This window comes from Cyanistes caeruleus, unplaced genomic scaffold, assembly GCF_971803275.1.
Source record: "Cyanistes caeruleus unplaced genomic scaffold, bCyaCae1.hap1.1 HAP1_SCAFFOLD_76, whole genome shotgun sequence".
In the NCBI taxonomy this organism is placed as follows: domain Eukaryota; kingdom Metazoa; phylum Chordata; class Aves; order Passeriformes; family Paridae; genus Cyanistes; species Cyanistes caeruleus.
The window spans coordinates 1,254,892-1,268,812 of NW_028255888.1; the positions used below are offsets into that span (position 1 = coordinate 1,254,892).

General features: G+C 50.1%; 1 protein-coding gene across 2 annotated transcripts in view; it reads left to right on the forward strand.

Moving 5' to 3' along the window:
• LOC147646911 (uncharacterized) overlaps nt 1-13,921 on the forward strand; it is a 117,674-nt gene that overhangs the window by 55,353 nt on the left and 48,400 nt on the right. The window contains exon 4 of one of the 2 annotated variants that reach the window (XM_086872736.1): nt 4,532-4,542. The exons of the other annotated variant lie outside the window; for it this stretch is intronic. Coding sequence (XP_086728862.1) covers nt 4,532-4,542 — 11 coding nt within the window. The remainder of the gene's footprint in view (nt 1-4,531; nt 4,543-13,921) is intronic. 2 annotated transcript variants of the gene reach the window in all.

Here is a 13,921-nt window from a genome sequence, read left to right on the forward strand (position 1 = left end):
GCACTCAAAGCAACGAGAGTTTTATCTGTCACCTCAGAACCACTCAATGCCACTGAAAACTGCACAGTGCCACTCAAAACTATTGGATTCCACAACCCCTCCGGGTGTGATGCCTTAAGTTTTAGCTTTTAAATTTTTCATATTTTGCACTGTCTAGGTTTGTAGTTTTGAACTTCATATTAAGTGTTAGTGAGCTCTCTTCACAGAGTAGGTAGACAAAACAATTCCTTTTCTAGCTTGAGACCAAGGACAATCATTACAAGTTGCAGGCTCAAAAGCATAAACAAGGGTGGACTGAAGAGAGAAAACAAGGACAGGACTTCATCATCTGAAGCTATAATTGGACCATGAACCCAAATATGCAGATGGACCTCAACTTACAAAAATGTGAGACCTCGTGATGAGTTGTTTGTTTTTGGGTTTTTTTGACCATTTTTGGTCCATTTGGGGTGTAGCCCTGGGAAGGCTCTTGTACTGCCTAAGGTGTATCCTTTAAGACCTTTTAATAAACTTTATTCTTAACTCTGTCTAGCCTCTGTTCTAGGTCAGCCTTCTGAAGGCATCAGGTGGAATGGAGTTGGCAGGGGATTGGGCAAAGTGGGATGCAGATATGGGGTGTGACATGGGCATTGGGTGGGGCAAGGATAGGTGTGATGGAGTTTGGGAGGTGTGAAATGGGGGAAATCAGGCTTGGGAAGGGGGTCTTGATGTCCAGCAGGGATGGGATGGGTTGGGGTTGGGATTGGGGATGTGGGGTGGGGCCTGCAATGAGACAGCCAAAGTTTGGGAATGATGAAGGGAAGGCGTGTCCGTTACTGAGTGAGTTTTTGGATATTCCACATTCCTGAAGAGATTTTGGGGTATCCCACATTTCTGAGGCAGTTCTGGGGCACTCCCCAGCTCTTGGGGGGCTCCTGAGAGCAGCTCCATGGAGCCCCATTGTCAGGGGTAGTTGCCATGGGCATGAGCTCAGAGCTGCAGCCAGAGTGCGTTGCCTTGGTGCTGGAGAGCAGAGAAATGATGAATGGTCCCAGACATCTCCAGTGTGTGTTTGGGGGGCAGAACAAGTTCTGAATGGGTGGTGCAGTCTCTGCCCTAGCCCAGCCACTGCAGCCTCTGCTCCAGCCCCAAAGTGGCTGCCAAGCCCCTGGCACCCCAAAAACCCCACCTGGGAGAGGAACCACAGCAGGTGAGGCTGTGACACGGGTGTGACACTTGTTGGGAAGGTAGAATTAGAAAGAAATTATAAATATGACTCCTTAGCCAGAAAGGCTAAGGAAGAAATACAAATGAAAGAACAGTTTGAATAATTGAAAGAAGCCGGTCTGGTATGCCAGAACACATTCTTTCCCCCAGTAAAACTAAGCTAAGACCCCTCTTCCCAGCCTTATAAGGAAAGGTCTGAAGGACCCTGAGATAACTAAAAATATGCAAAAGCAGCGATTTCTATAGGTCACACACAAATGTTACTGTATTAGTATACTTAGAAAGATTGGTTAGTGAAGGAATAAAATATTCAACGTATAGGTTATATAAGCAACTGTAAAGGAGAGCTCGCTCTCTTGCTACGCTCTCTTGTCTCTCTTGCCTCACTTTTTCTACGCTCTTTTTCCTGCTCTTTTTACTTCTCTTCTTTATGCTCTTTTCCCAGCTCTCTCACTTCTGTTCTGTTACTCTCTTTCTTAGCTATCTTAAGTCTTGAACTCATGTATTCATATTTTACTCCCTTTTGTATTGTTCCTTCTGAGCCTGCTTTGAGCTTCATCTGCTGGCTCCTAGCAGGTTCTCTCTCTCTCCCACGCCCTGAAATAAACTACTGACATCTAACTCGATTATAGAGGTCTCTGCCGTGTCCCGGAACGTCCACACCCCAAAAGCGTCTCTTACAGACACTGACATGTGCCACAGCCCCGGAGCTCACAGCAGCTGAGATGGCGCTGGATCCAAGGCTGACTGTGGATCTCTGTCCCTCTCTCTTCTCTTGAATTCCTTTTCTCCAAATCTGTATAATTTGAAGTTGGATGGATTAGAGTTTGCTTAGTCAGTGCTCTGTGAAGTGCTTTACTGTAATTCCATGTCACTTTATGATTTCCCAAGTATTTCATTCTCTAAATTTTGCAAGTAAATGTTTGTTTCCCCCCTCCTGGGAAGCTAGTTGTTTTCTCCCATGCACTGCCCGAGGGGATCGAGGTACCTCAGGTCCCTTTCCAGCAGGGGCCGAGCGAGCCTGGGGCACAGCACAGGGAACTGCAATGCTGAGCCAGCCCTGGCTGGGTTGGAGGAAGCAGAAAGGCCAAGCCCTGAGCCCAGGCCTGGCCCAGCAGGGCCTGTCCCTCACGGGTGGCTCGGGGCTCTTTGTGGGGTAGTGGGACATGAGGGGCAGCAAGGACAAATGCCATAAAACTGCAAGCCCTGCCAGCCTCCTCAGGGAGGGCCGAGCGAGGAGCAAAGACCTTCCTGGGGCTGTGCCCTGGGCCAGGAGGGATTGTGCCAGTTGACCCTAAATTTCTTCTGCCAGGCAGCTTTAGGACACGGAACATGGAGAAGCCAAAGTCAACTCTCAGCTTTCCACAGTCTTCCAGTAGAATCCTGTGTGGGGAGCAGCTTGGGAGCAGGGTTTGTGTGTCAAGGGAGGGGAATTCAGAGCCCTTTTCTCCCCCATGGCCTGAGGGTCTGCATTTTCAATGGCCCTGCGGCTGCCAAAGGGGCCTTTTTCACCCAGCTGAGAACAGTTCTGCTGATAACCTGCCCTAAACCTGCTTTTCCTGCAAATGTGCCAATGAAGCCTCATTTTTTGCAGCCCCAGGTCTTGTGCACATGCAGACGTGAAAACTGAAGGATGGAAAGGATCTGCTGGGAGGAGTCCTCTTTTTCTTGTTTTTTTTGGTGGTTTTAATTTTTTAATTTTTTTTTTAATTGATTCCTGCTGTCAGCTCTGTGCAGAGCTCTGTAACTGTGTGTGACACTTGTCTGTGGCACTGTGTGGGTGGCCAAGGGGACCTTCCCTGAGCTGTCTGCAGAGGAATCCACAGCAGCCCAGGCTGGGGGTGCTCAGTGGCCGCTCAGTTCCACTGACTGGATGCAGCTCTGGACGCTCCCCTTGGAGCATCTCCAGGGAGGGAACACTGGGGCTGCCCTGGCTGTGGTGTCACTGCCAGGGGAACGCTGGGGCTGCCATGGCTGTGGTGTCACTGCCAGGGGAACACCGGGGCTGCTGGCCCGGCTGTGGTGTCACTGCCAGGGGAACACCGGGGCTGCCCCGCTCCTGCCCCACCCCATCAGCTCTGCCAGCGCCTCCAGGGGACACAAAGGCTGAGCCAAAGGGTGAGAGTTGCACAAGGGGCTGAGCTGGGATCTGGGACCCATTGGGATCATGGAGTGCAGCCCCCGGCCCTGCACAGACACCCCAACAATTGCAGCCTGTGCATCCCTGGCAGCGCTGGCCAAAGGCTCCTGGAGCTGCGGCAGCCTCGGGGCCGTGCCCATTCCCTGGGGAGCCTGGGCAGTGCCCCAGCCCCCTGTGGGGGAAGAAGCTTTTGCTGATCCCCAGCCCTGCTCTGGCCCAGCTCCAGCTGCTCCCTTGGGTCCTGACCCTGCTCACCTGGGCAGAGATCAGAGCTTGCCCAGAGAATCCATGGCTGCCCCTGGATCCCTGGAAGTGTCCAAGGCCAGGTTGGACGGGGCTTGGAGCAGCCTGGGATAGTGGAAGGTGTCCCTGCCCATGGCAAGTGGTGGAATGAGATGAACTTTAAGGTCTCTTCCAAGACAAGGCATTCTGTGATTCTGTGATTTTGGGAGAGATGCTGAAGCTCTGGCTCAGCTTTATCTCACCAAATGTCTGGACCCAGCAGCAGCCATGGGTGGGATCATCTCCTCCTCCCTCTCGCTGTGGATGTAACTCACCCAAGGGCAGTGTCATAAATGAAATTGAAATTTGGATGACTAGGTCTATTGGGTTAACAGCAGTTTAATAATAAGAAAAAAAAATGATACAATTTAGTGAATTGAATACAAGAAAACAATTAAATAAAAGAGTACAATTTAGTGGATTGAATAGCAATTTGATGTAAAGGAATACAATTTAGCAAAAGAGTACAATTTAGTGAATATATTCATATATATATATATATATACACACACACGTATATGCACACACACCCACACATACAGATATATATATATATATCATACAGATAGATATATAGATATATAGATATATAGATATGAATATAGCTTGCCAATAATTAAGAATGATTAAAGCACTAGCAAAACTGAACGGGTTATGGGGAGGACTTCTCACCCTACCTCACATATAAAACAAAGCAATTCAAACTAAACTTATATACTGTATGCTTGTACATATTCATTCATGTTTCCTGTAAGTCTCTTCCTATTTCCGATTCTTTAATTTTACATCACTGTTCTTCACGGCGCATGTTTCACTATTTGTTAGGGGGTCTTCAGTCTTCTTTTGGTGGTCTTTGGACAAAGGCTTACATTCATCCTTGTTGTCCTCCAGATAACCTTGCAGGTTTTGTGTGCGTACTAAGCATTGTGTTATGTAAGTAAGCATTGTGTTCCACTAATTAGTCTTACACTTCATAATTTTCAGGCCTGTGCCTGAAGTCATTCCAATTTTGTCCATCTCATGGTCAATTTTCTCTTGAGACATTACTTATCTCAAAACTACATCCGGTATCTTAATTTTAACATGTAATATCTGTAAAGGGGTCCATCTGCCTTGCAACACCAATTCCCCTGATTGCTTCTAGTAATAACTTTCCAAATAGTTACAATTTAGTTAGCACAAATTATTTCCATTTCTTACACTCCCCAAATTCCACTCCCAACATCCCCCCTGCTTCCAGCTCAGGATGGTCCCCCAATGAGACTCCTCCCAAAATCCCACCCCCAAGAAACCTCCCCATCGCTGGAAAATTACCCAAATCTCACTCCAAAATTGGGAATCCTCCCTGAGACCCCTCCCCAAATTCAGGCCTCCCCAAAATGCAGCTCCTCACTGTGATCACGACTCCTCCCCATCAGTGGAGATTCCCCCAAAACCCAAAAAATCCTCCCCAAATCCCCTTCCCAAAATCAGAACTCCACCAGGACCCCTGAATTTCCCCCCAAAACCACCAAATTCCTCCCCAAAAATCCAAAAATTCCTTCCAAATACCCCCAAAACCCCTATAATCTTCCAAAAGTCCCACATCCTCACAAGACTCAAATTCTCCCCCCAAAATTTTCCCCCCAATCCCACCAAATTTTCCACCCCAAAACCCCAATTTTTTTACCCCAAACCCCAAATCCTCCCCCTAAAAAACCCAAAGTTCTCCCCAAAACCCCAAATTTCCCCCCTAACACCCAAATGTTACAAAAAAATCCTTAAATTCCTGCCCTAAAACCCCGAAATTCCCCCCAGGAGCTCCAAAGCTTTCCCCCAAACCACCAAATTCCTCAATTCCACTCCAAAACCTGGGAACACCCCCCAAAAAACAGCAACCCTTCCCCAAAATCCCCCCAAAATTGCAACCCTCTCCCCCAAAATCACCAAAAATCTGAGAACATAATTTTTTTCACATTTTTCACACCTTGGGTCTGGGCAAAACCACCAGAATTCTTGGGATTTTTCCTGTTTTTTGTGGGAAGAGGGTCTCCCCAACTTTTCGTGTCACCCCAGGTGACCCCTCTCCAAAATTCCTGCCCCTCAAAATTAAGTGCAAATAAATAAAAAGAGGGAAAAAAAAAAAAAGGTGGGGGGGAAAGGTAAAAATAAAAAAAAAAAAGGAAAAAAAAGACTCTCTTACCCTAATTTGGGGGGAGGGGAATGAAGGAAATATTGGGGGAGGGGGTGAACCCCCAGAAAAAAATTGAGGCACCCACCTCCAAAAAATTGGGGGAACCCCCCCCAAAAAAGCTCACTTTGAAAAATGCCAAAACCACCAAAAAATGGCAAAAAACACTGACAAATTAGGGGGGAACCCCCCCAAAATGCATAAAAAATGGGGCAACATCCCCTTGAATCCAAGGGATTGTTGCGATTTTTTTTCACAAAAGTGGTGGGTTTTTGGGGATGGAAGAGGAGGAGAGACCCCCTCCAAATTCCTGGAGTTGTCCCCAAGACACCATCTGCAGAGGCAGCAGAGGGGGACAAAAAGAGCATTATAGGGAAATTAAGGGAATTTGGGGAGTTTTGGGTGAATTTTAGGGAATTTTGGGATTTTGGAGGTCTGGGGAGGGTCTTAATTTTGCGGGGTTTTGCGTTCCAGGGCCGCAGGTTCATGTCCAGGGAGGCTATAGTTACCAGGAACTGGCATGGGACACCAACAAGACGGGATTCTGCTCAGGAAAACATTTATTCAGCAGAGGAACAAACTCAGATCCAGAGACAGCCCCGAACAGAGGCAAGGAGATGGGTTTTGAGAACCAGGGTGGAGTTCAAGGTTAGGGACCACCGGGAACACAGCAAGGGAGAAACACCAGGGGCCCAAAGCCAATCAGAAATCCCTGGGTTGCCATCCCATGAGGGGTCCAGGGTGGAGTTTCTTCCTGGGCTCGCAGGGCCCATACTCCAAGGCAGAGGGATGGAACTCCCTCTTGCCCACACCTCTCACTTTAATCATGTTCATTTGAAACCAAATCTTTGCCTCCCTGGGCAGGGGCACCTCACACAAAAGCTCACCCAGTAATGGGCTCCCCCTCCCTTCATCATCCCCAAACTTTGGCTGTCTCATTGCAGACCCCACCCCACCTCCCCAATCCCAAGGCCAACCCATCTCATCTCTGCTGGACATCAAGACCTCCTTCCCAACCCCTATTTTGCCCATTTCACACCTCCCAATCCCTATCCCACCCATCCTGCCCCACCCAATGCCCATCTCACCCCACCTGATTTACATCCCACTTCGCCCAGTCCCCTTCCAATCCCATTCCACCTGATGCCTTCAGAAGGCTGACCTAGAACAGAGGCTGCACAAAGGTAAGAATAAAGTTTATTATAAGGCCTTAAAGGATATACCTTGGGTATACAAGAGCCTGCCCAGGGCTACACCCAAGATCAACCAAAAATGGCCACAAAAATGGATGAACTACTCATTGTAAGGTCTCACATTTTTGTAAGCTTAGGTCCATCTGCATATTTGGGTTCATTGTCCAATTACAGCTTCAGATGATGAAGTCCCATCCTTCTTGTTTTCTTCCTTTAGTCCACCCTTGTTTATGCTTTTGGGCCTGAAACTTGTAACAACTGCCCTTGGTATCAAGCTAGAAAAGGAATTGTTTTGTCTACCTACTCTGTGAAGAGAGCTCACCAACACTTAATATGAAGTTCAAAACTACAAACCTAGGCAGCGCAGAATATGAAAAATATGAAAGCTAAAGCTTAAGGCATCACACCCTTAGAGGCTGTGGAATGGTAAAATTTTGGAGTGGTTTAGAGGTGGCAGATCAAACCCTCTCATCCCTTTGAGTGCCAAGAAATGGAGACAACTCCACCAAATACCACCACAACCCCCAAGTTTCTCCCTAAATCCCAGATTACCTTGAAACACTAGTAAAAAGTGAGGCTTAAGATGCTTTTGTTGAATTTGTTGATTTTTACCCCAATTTTGTCTGTTTTACAAGGATGAAGATGAACCAAAAGATAATTGAAACCAAACTAAAATGACCACCAGCCCAGTGTGTTCCCAACACAGATCACTGTGAACGTGGGTCATGAGAGCTCTGCCCAACGTGCGTCCTCTGATGGGGGATGGAGCTGGGGCAGCGCACGAAGCTCTTCCTGCACTTGGGGCACTCGCAGGGCTTCCCTTACCGGTGCCTCTGTTGGCGTTTGGTCAAGGTACAGCTCTGGGTGAATCTCTTCCCACACTGGGGACACTCATAGGGCCTCTCCCCAGTGTGGATGCGCCGGTGGGTGATGAGGGTGGAGTTGTGCTTGAAGCCCTTGCTGCAGTCAGGGCAGCAGAAGGGCCTCTCCTGTGTGAATCCTCTGGTGCACGAGGAGACTGGAGCTGATCCGAAAACTCCTCCCACACTCGGGACACTCGTAGGGCCTCTCCCCAGTGTGGCTGCGCTGGTGGATGATGAGTTCGGAGTTGCAGCTGAAGCCCTTCCCACATTTCCCACACTCGTAGGGCCATTCCCCAGTGTGGATCATCTGATGCTGGATCAGGCTGTTGCTCCAGCTGAAGCTCTTCCCACACTCCAAGCACTTGTATGGCTTCGCCCCATCCTGAAGCTGCTCATTGACCACCAGCTCAGAGGCCTGGCTGGATCTCCGGCCGCCTTCCTGGCACAGGGTGGGTCTTTCCTCCTCAGAGCACCCTGGGATGGGTTTGGATTCCCTCGTCCTGCGGGATCTCCAGGGATTTTCCTCCCCGTTGGATTTATGTGCTGTGGACCTGCTAAAATCAGCTTCTTCCATGAGGTTCTGCTGTGGGGATTTGTCCTCCCTGGTCTCCATCCTCAGCTCCTTGTCTGGAGGAGGAAGGACAAGGAGAGGATGGGATTTGCCTCCATGTCAGAGGGAAGGGGAAGGAGATCTCCCCAGTGTGTCCCCGGCAGGACAGCGTCAGCAGCGGGATTGTCCTACAGCCGGGGGCCATGCTGGGCTGGGAGATGGAGCAGGAGAGAGGGGGAAAGGGGCACTGACTTCCTCCTCACCTGCCTGGGTGTTCCGGGGCATCTTCCTCTTCCTTGTAGCCTCTTTCTCCATCCGGCCAGGGTTTGAGAATAGGAAATCCTGGCTTGGGGAAAAATACGATTCATGAGCACATGGGCTGAGGGGGTTCATTCTGCCCATGTTCATCTCTAGAAGTCACCGGGCATCTGGAGTCCATAAAAAACCCCAAACACCAAGATTCTTCCCTGAAAATGCCTCCCAGGAGTTCTCCATCTCTGGTCTCTCCCCTTTGGTGTTCAGGGTTTCCCTCCCATCCCAGCTCCTGGAGGTCACGCTTGCACTGGGGGTCCCCAATCTACTCGGTCCCTGCCCTCCCCAGGCTGCTGGGAGTGCCAGGAATCCGAGAAGTTACCCGTTTCCATCTCAGCACTTAGGGATGCTGGAGGTTTTTGGGGCTTCAGGGTCCCTTCTCCCCTTATTCTCTGCTTTGGGGTGCAGGGGGTCCAAGGAGTCCTCCCTGCCCCTCTCCAGGCTGTTGAGGGTCCCGTGAATTGTGGCGCTCCCCCTCTCTGGGCTCCCCACTTTGGGGTCCTGGGGGACACAGGGCTCTGCTCCTCCAGGCTGCCTCTGCCAGCAGCTGCCACCAGGACCCCCCAATGTTCCCCCAAGGGGCATTTTGCATACAGCTTTGGAGTTCTTCATTCTTCAAACATCACTCACAAAAAAACCTAACCCAGGAACCCTCCAGGATATCAGGGCCAAGCTCCCCCACTCCGGTCAGCTGTGGGATGCGGGGTGATGATCCCACGGGTGGGGGCTGTGAATTCAGGGAGTGCTGGACCTTGTGGTTCCTTCTCCTTTCTCTGATCCTCCTTTGTTCCTCCTCTTCCTCTTCCTCCTGCTCTGCCTCTTCCTCCCTTCTCCACCTCCTCCCTAACACCACTCCCTTCTCCTACTTCCATCCCTTCTTGCTCTCCTTCATCCTTCCTCTTCCATCCCTCCTCCCCCTCCTCCCCCAGGAGCACTGACACCCTCGGTGCCCCATTCCCGAACCCCTCACAGCCCATGGGAGGAGTGGGGATGGAGCCGGGACAGGTCGGGATGGGCAGCGCGGGGCTCTCCGCTGCTCCCACCCGCTGGGGATGGAGGGAACCCGGCCCGGGGAAAAGGAGAGGGAAACTGGGAAAATTTGGGTCTGCAGATCCAACCTGAGGCTGGCTGGGGACCCTGGCTGGGGACTGCCAGCCCTTGGGGCTCCTCTGGGGAGATGTGGGAGGGGGGAACACAGAGAGGGCTGGGGGATCCCAGGAGTGGCAGCAATGGCAGGGACTGGTTTGTACTGGGATCATCCTGGCACTGGCTGAGATTGCACTGGCTGTGTAGTGACATCATACTGGGATATCATACTGGGATCGTCCTGGCAGTGAGTAGGAGACTGCAGGGGGCAATTGAGACCAGGTTGTGAGGAACTGGAAATAAGCCCTGCACTCCCTAGAACCCCAGCATCGCCCCCCATATGTCCCATAAGTCTCCCCCAAACCCTCCAGGATCCCTGAGTCCCTTTCAACGCCCGTTCGGGACCCCCCAAAACCTCCCTGGACCCCTGAATGCTCCCGACCCCACAGATGCCCCTTCCAGACACGGCTGGGAATTCATCTCCCATCATCCCAGAACACAGTTCCACGCCCAAACCTCCTGCTGTGCCCTGCGCCCTAAAGAGCTCGGTTACAGCTATCCAGGTTCCCCCCAAGTGCTCCCGAGCCGTATACATTCGCCCGAGGACCTGCAGCCACGGCTCGGACGCAGAAGTGCTCCCCAAGTGCTTCCCCACACCGCCAAACGCGCCTTCCGAGCCACTTCCTGGACTACAGCTCCCATCATGCTCCGCGGCGCCCATGGAACGCTATTTCTGCCATGACTCCATCTCCCGTCGTGTCCCGCGACCCACCGGAATCCACTGGAGCTGAGCCTATAACTCCCGTGATGCTCCGCGGCCCCATTAAACCGTATTATACCGGCGCCTACAACTCCCATCATCCCCCGCGGCCCATAGATTCCCCATTACAGCCCCCCAAGTGCTCGCCCGGGCCCCGAAGTGTCCCCAGATTCCCCTCCCTGACTTCCAAGCGCCCCCCTGGATGCCCAAGTGCTCCCCCAGACCCCGAATTGTCCCACAGAATCCCTAAGTGCCCACCTGGCTCCCCCAAGTGTCCTCCAGACCACCAAGTTCTCTCTAAATTCCCTCCCCAGACCCAAAACTGCCCCAAATGTTCCTCAGAAAAGTTTCCATGGACCCCAAAGTGGTCCCTTTTATCCTGTCTGAGAAAATGATTAAAAAATATGATCAAAGGACTAAAAATAGGTGTAATTAGCATAAAGAGGGATAAATAGTGATCAATTAATTAATGAAGGGAATTGTGGTACTTTGACCAAGGAATGATAATGTTTTTAGTTGCTAAAAATGTATCAATTCTTTCATATAAATATAAAAATTAGGTTCTAAAAATACAGAACAATATTATTATAAAATAATAAAATTTTATTTTTATTAATTAATTAGATTTTATTCATAAAGAAAAAATTATAAAGAGAAATGTTATCAATGTTTTGGGATGTCAGTCCCAGGTGGGCCATGCCAGACATGCTGAGGCTCGGGGTGAGGAGCAGGTTGTCCAAACAGGGGCAGCCTGCAAGGGATTCATTCTTCTCTGTGACCAGACTGCCTACGGAGACATTCAGCATCAGGATTGTAAAGAGCAAATCCTGACCTCCTGATCAGTACACAAAGATGTTTACAGTCTGAAGAGTAGAATGTTGTCACTGTAAGGTGCCTTCTTTGTTAATATAGCTCATATTGCGTCATGTTTTTTAAATACCAATGTTGTTGTACCAGCTTTCTTTGCTAAAATATTGTTATAAATGAAATTAGAATTTTGACAACTAGGTCCCTTGGCTTAATGGCAGTTTAATTAAAAATGAATACCATTTACTAATCTGAATAGTAATGTGGTATAAAAGAATACAGTTTAGTAAAATAATACAGTTTAATAAAAAAATAAAATTTATATATATAATCTACTAGTAATTAAGTATGATTAAAGCATAAGCAAAACCCACCAGGGTACGGAGGCTTCCCACCCTGCCTCACCTTCAAAACAAAGCACTTCAAGCTAAACTCATATACTGTATGCTTATACATATTCATTAGTGTTTCCTGCAAGTTTCCTCCTATTTCCGATTTTTCTGACTTAACATCACTTTTCTTCACGGCACATGCCTCACTTGTTGCAATGGGGTCTTCAGTCTTCTTTTGGTGGTCTTTTGGTGAAGGCTTCTCTTCTTCCTCATTGTCCTTTGGATAACCTTACAGGTTTGCATGTGCGTACTAAGCCTTGTGTTATGTTAGTCTACTAATTAGCCTTATGTTTACTAATCTTTAGGCCCAATGCCTAAATTTGTTCTAATTTTGGTCCCTCTCAAGGCCATTTTGGTCTTGAGACACCATGTATCTTCTAAACTACATCCTGTACTTTCATTTTGACATGTAACATCTGCAAAGGGGTACATCTGCTTTGTAACACTGATTCTTGATTGTTTCTAATAATAACTTTAATAACAGTTACAATTTAGTTAGCACGAACCAATTCCATTTATTACAACTGTAAATACCCCTTATATCCTTTTTTATTGGTTTCCATGCTAACGGCTTTGCTTTCTTCCTTGCTATGGATAAACTTGTATTTTGTCAATTTGTTCTTCTGCTGCCTCAATTCTTTGGCCTGCAGACCAGTTGCTAAGCCCATCCACATTCAGCTCTTAGTCTTCAGAGGGAAACTTTGAGCACAGTGAGAATCTCCCAGTGTGCAAGAGGGTCCCTGTGTGCCAGCTGCAGCTGGGGCCTCAGCCATCTCCTCTCTCAACAGGTTCCCCTCTGCAGCTTCACAGGAAAGGCCAACACCTCCCTCAGGGACACCTGTACCTCACATTTCACATCTCCATGCCCATACGTGATATCCCTGTCACAGCTGCGTTACCAGCTTGCTGCTGTGCAGATGCTGCCACCACCCAAAGCAAGGCCCTGTGTCCCTGAAGGGACCCGCCCTGCTCTGTGGCCTGGACTGAAGGTGGGTCCCTCCTGCCAGGGCAGGGCCTGACACAGCTCTTCTGTTCCAATAAAGAGATGGAGCTGTCACCCCAGTGTCTGGCTGGTACCACCAGCAAAGCCCACACAGCACCAGCCCTGGCTGAGCTCCATGTCCAGGAGCAGGCGGGGCTGACCACGGTGTGGGCAGGCAGGAGCCAGGCAGGGGCTGCTGTGACCAGCAGCGGGGCACTGAGGGGCTGGGGGAGTCTGTGTTGAGTGTCCCTGGGCTGAGGGCACATTTCCTTCAGTGGCATCACCTGGGCCTGGACCTCCTCCAGTGCCATGCCCAGGAAAAGAGGCAACCATCAAGAGCATCTCATGGGACAGAACATGACCAGCAATGTCAGCAGGCAAAACCAAGGTTTTGTTTAGCAATGACCCTTTGATGAAGTCAAAGATTTACAATCAGTCCAGTACAGATTGGAGTACAGATGGGAGAACACTCAGGGGGTACAGCCAAGGCCATGAGGTCACAGCAGTCTCTGGGGTGACAGCAGGCTGAGGTGACAGCAGGCTCTGAGGTCACAGAGCTCCCAGAGACCCGTGGTTGCACAGCACCACAAGGATTGAGCAGTCAGTCTTTGACCACGACTGTTGTGGCAGCAGCGGTGCTGACATTGGGACAGTGGTGTCAGGACAGTGGTGGCAGCAAGAGCTGCAGGACTGGCAGTGGGCAAGGCACCATGGCCTTTGCTCTGCACCTCTTCCTCCTGCTCCTCCTGGCAGTGGCCCTGCCTGACAGGGCTGCCCAGGCTGCTCCGTGGCGAGCACGGCGAGCAGGTGAGCCGGCAGCCTCGGTCCCCTTTCCCGGGACAGTGCTCCCTTCTCCCTGGGAAGTGTTGGGGATGGTTTTCCCCCAGGGCTTAAGGGAGGGTTTCCTCTGTGGGAGGGAGAGAGTCCCCAGAGCCCCTGGGCTGGTCCCACTGCCCCACCAGGGATGTTGCATGGGGCCTGCAAAGAAGGTGGAGAGTGACCAGAGCCAGCCCAGAGCTCTCCAGGCCCCTCTGCAGCTTTGGCCATGTCCACCGACATCTGGCTGCCACGGCCTTTCCCAACCCCCTTGCAGTGCCCAGTTTCCTAAGGCAGAAGGGCGTCCCACCACACCATGGAATGGTTCTGATCTGTGCTCCCTTCTAGATGAGGGTGGTAGG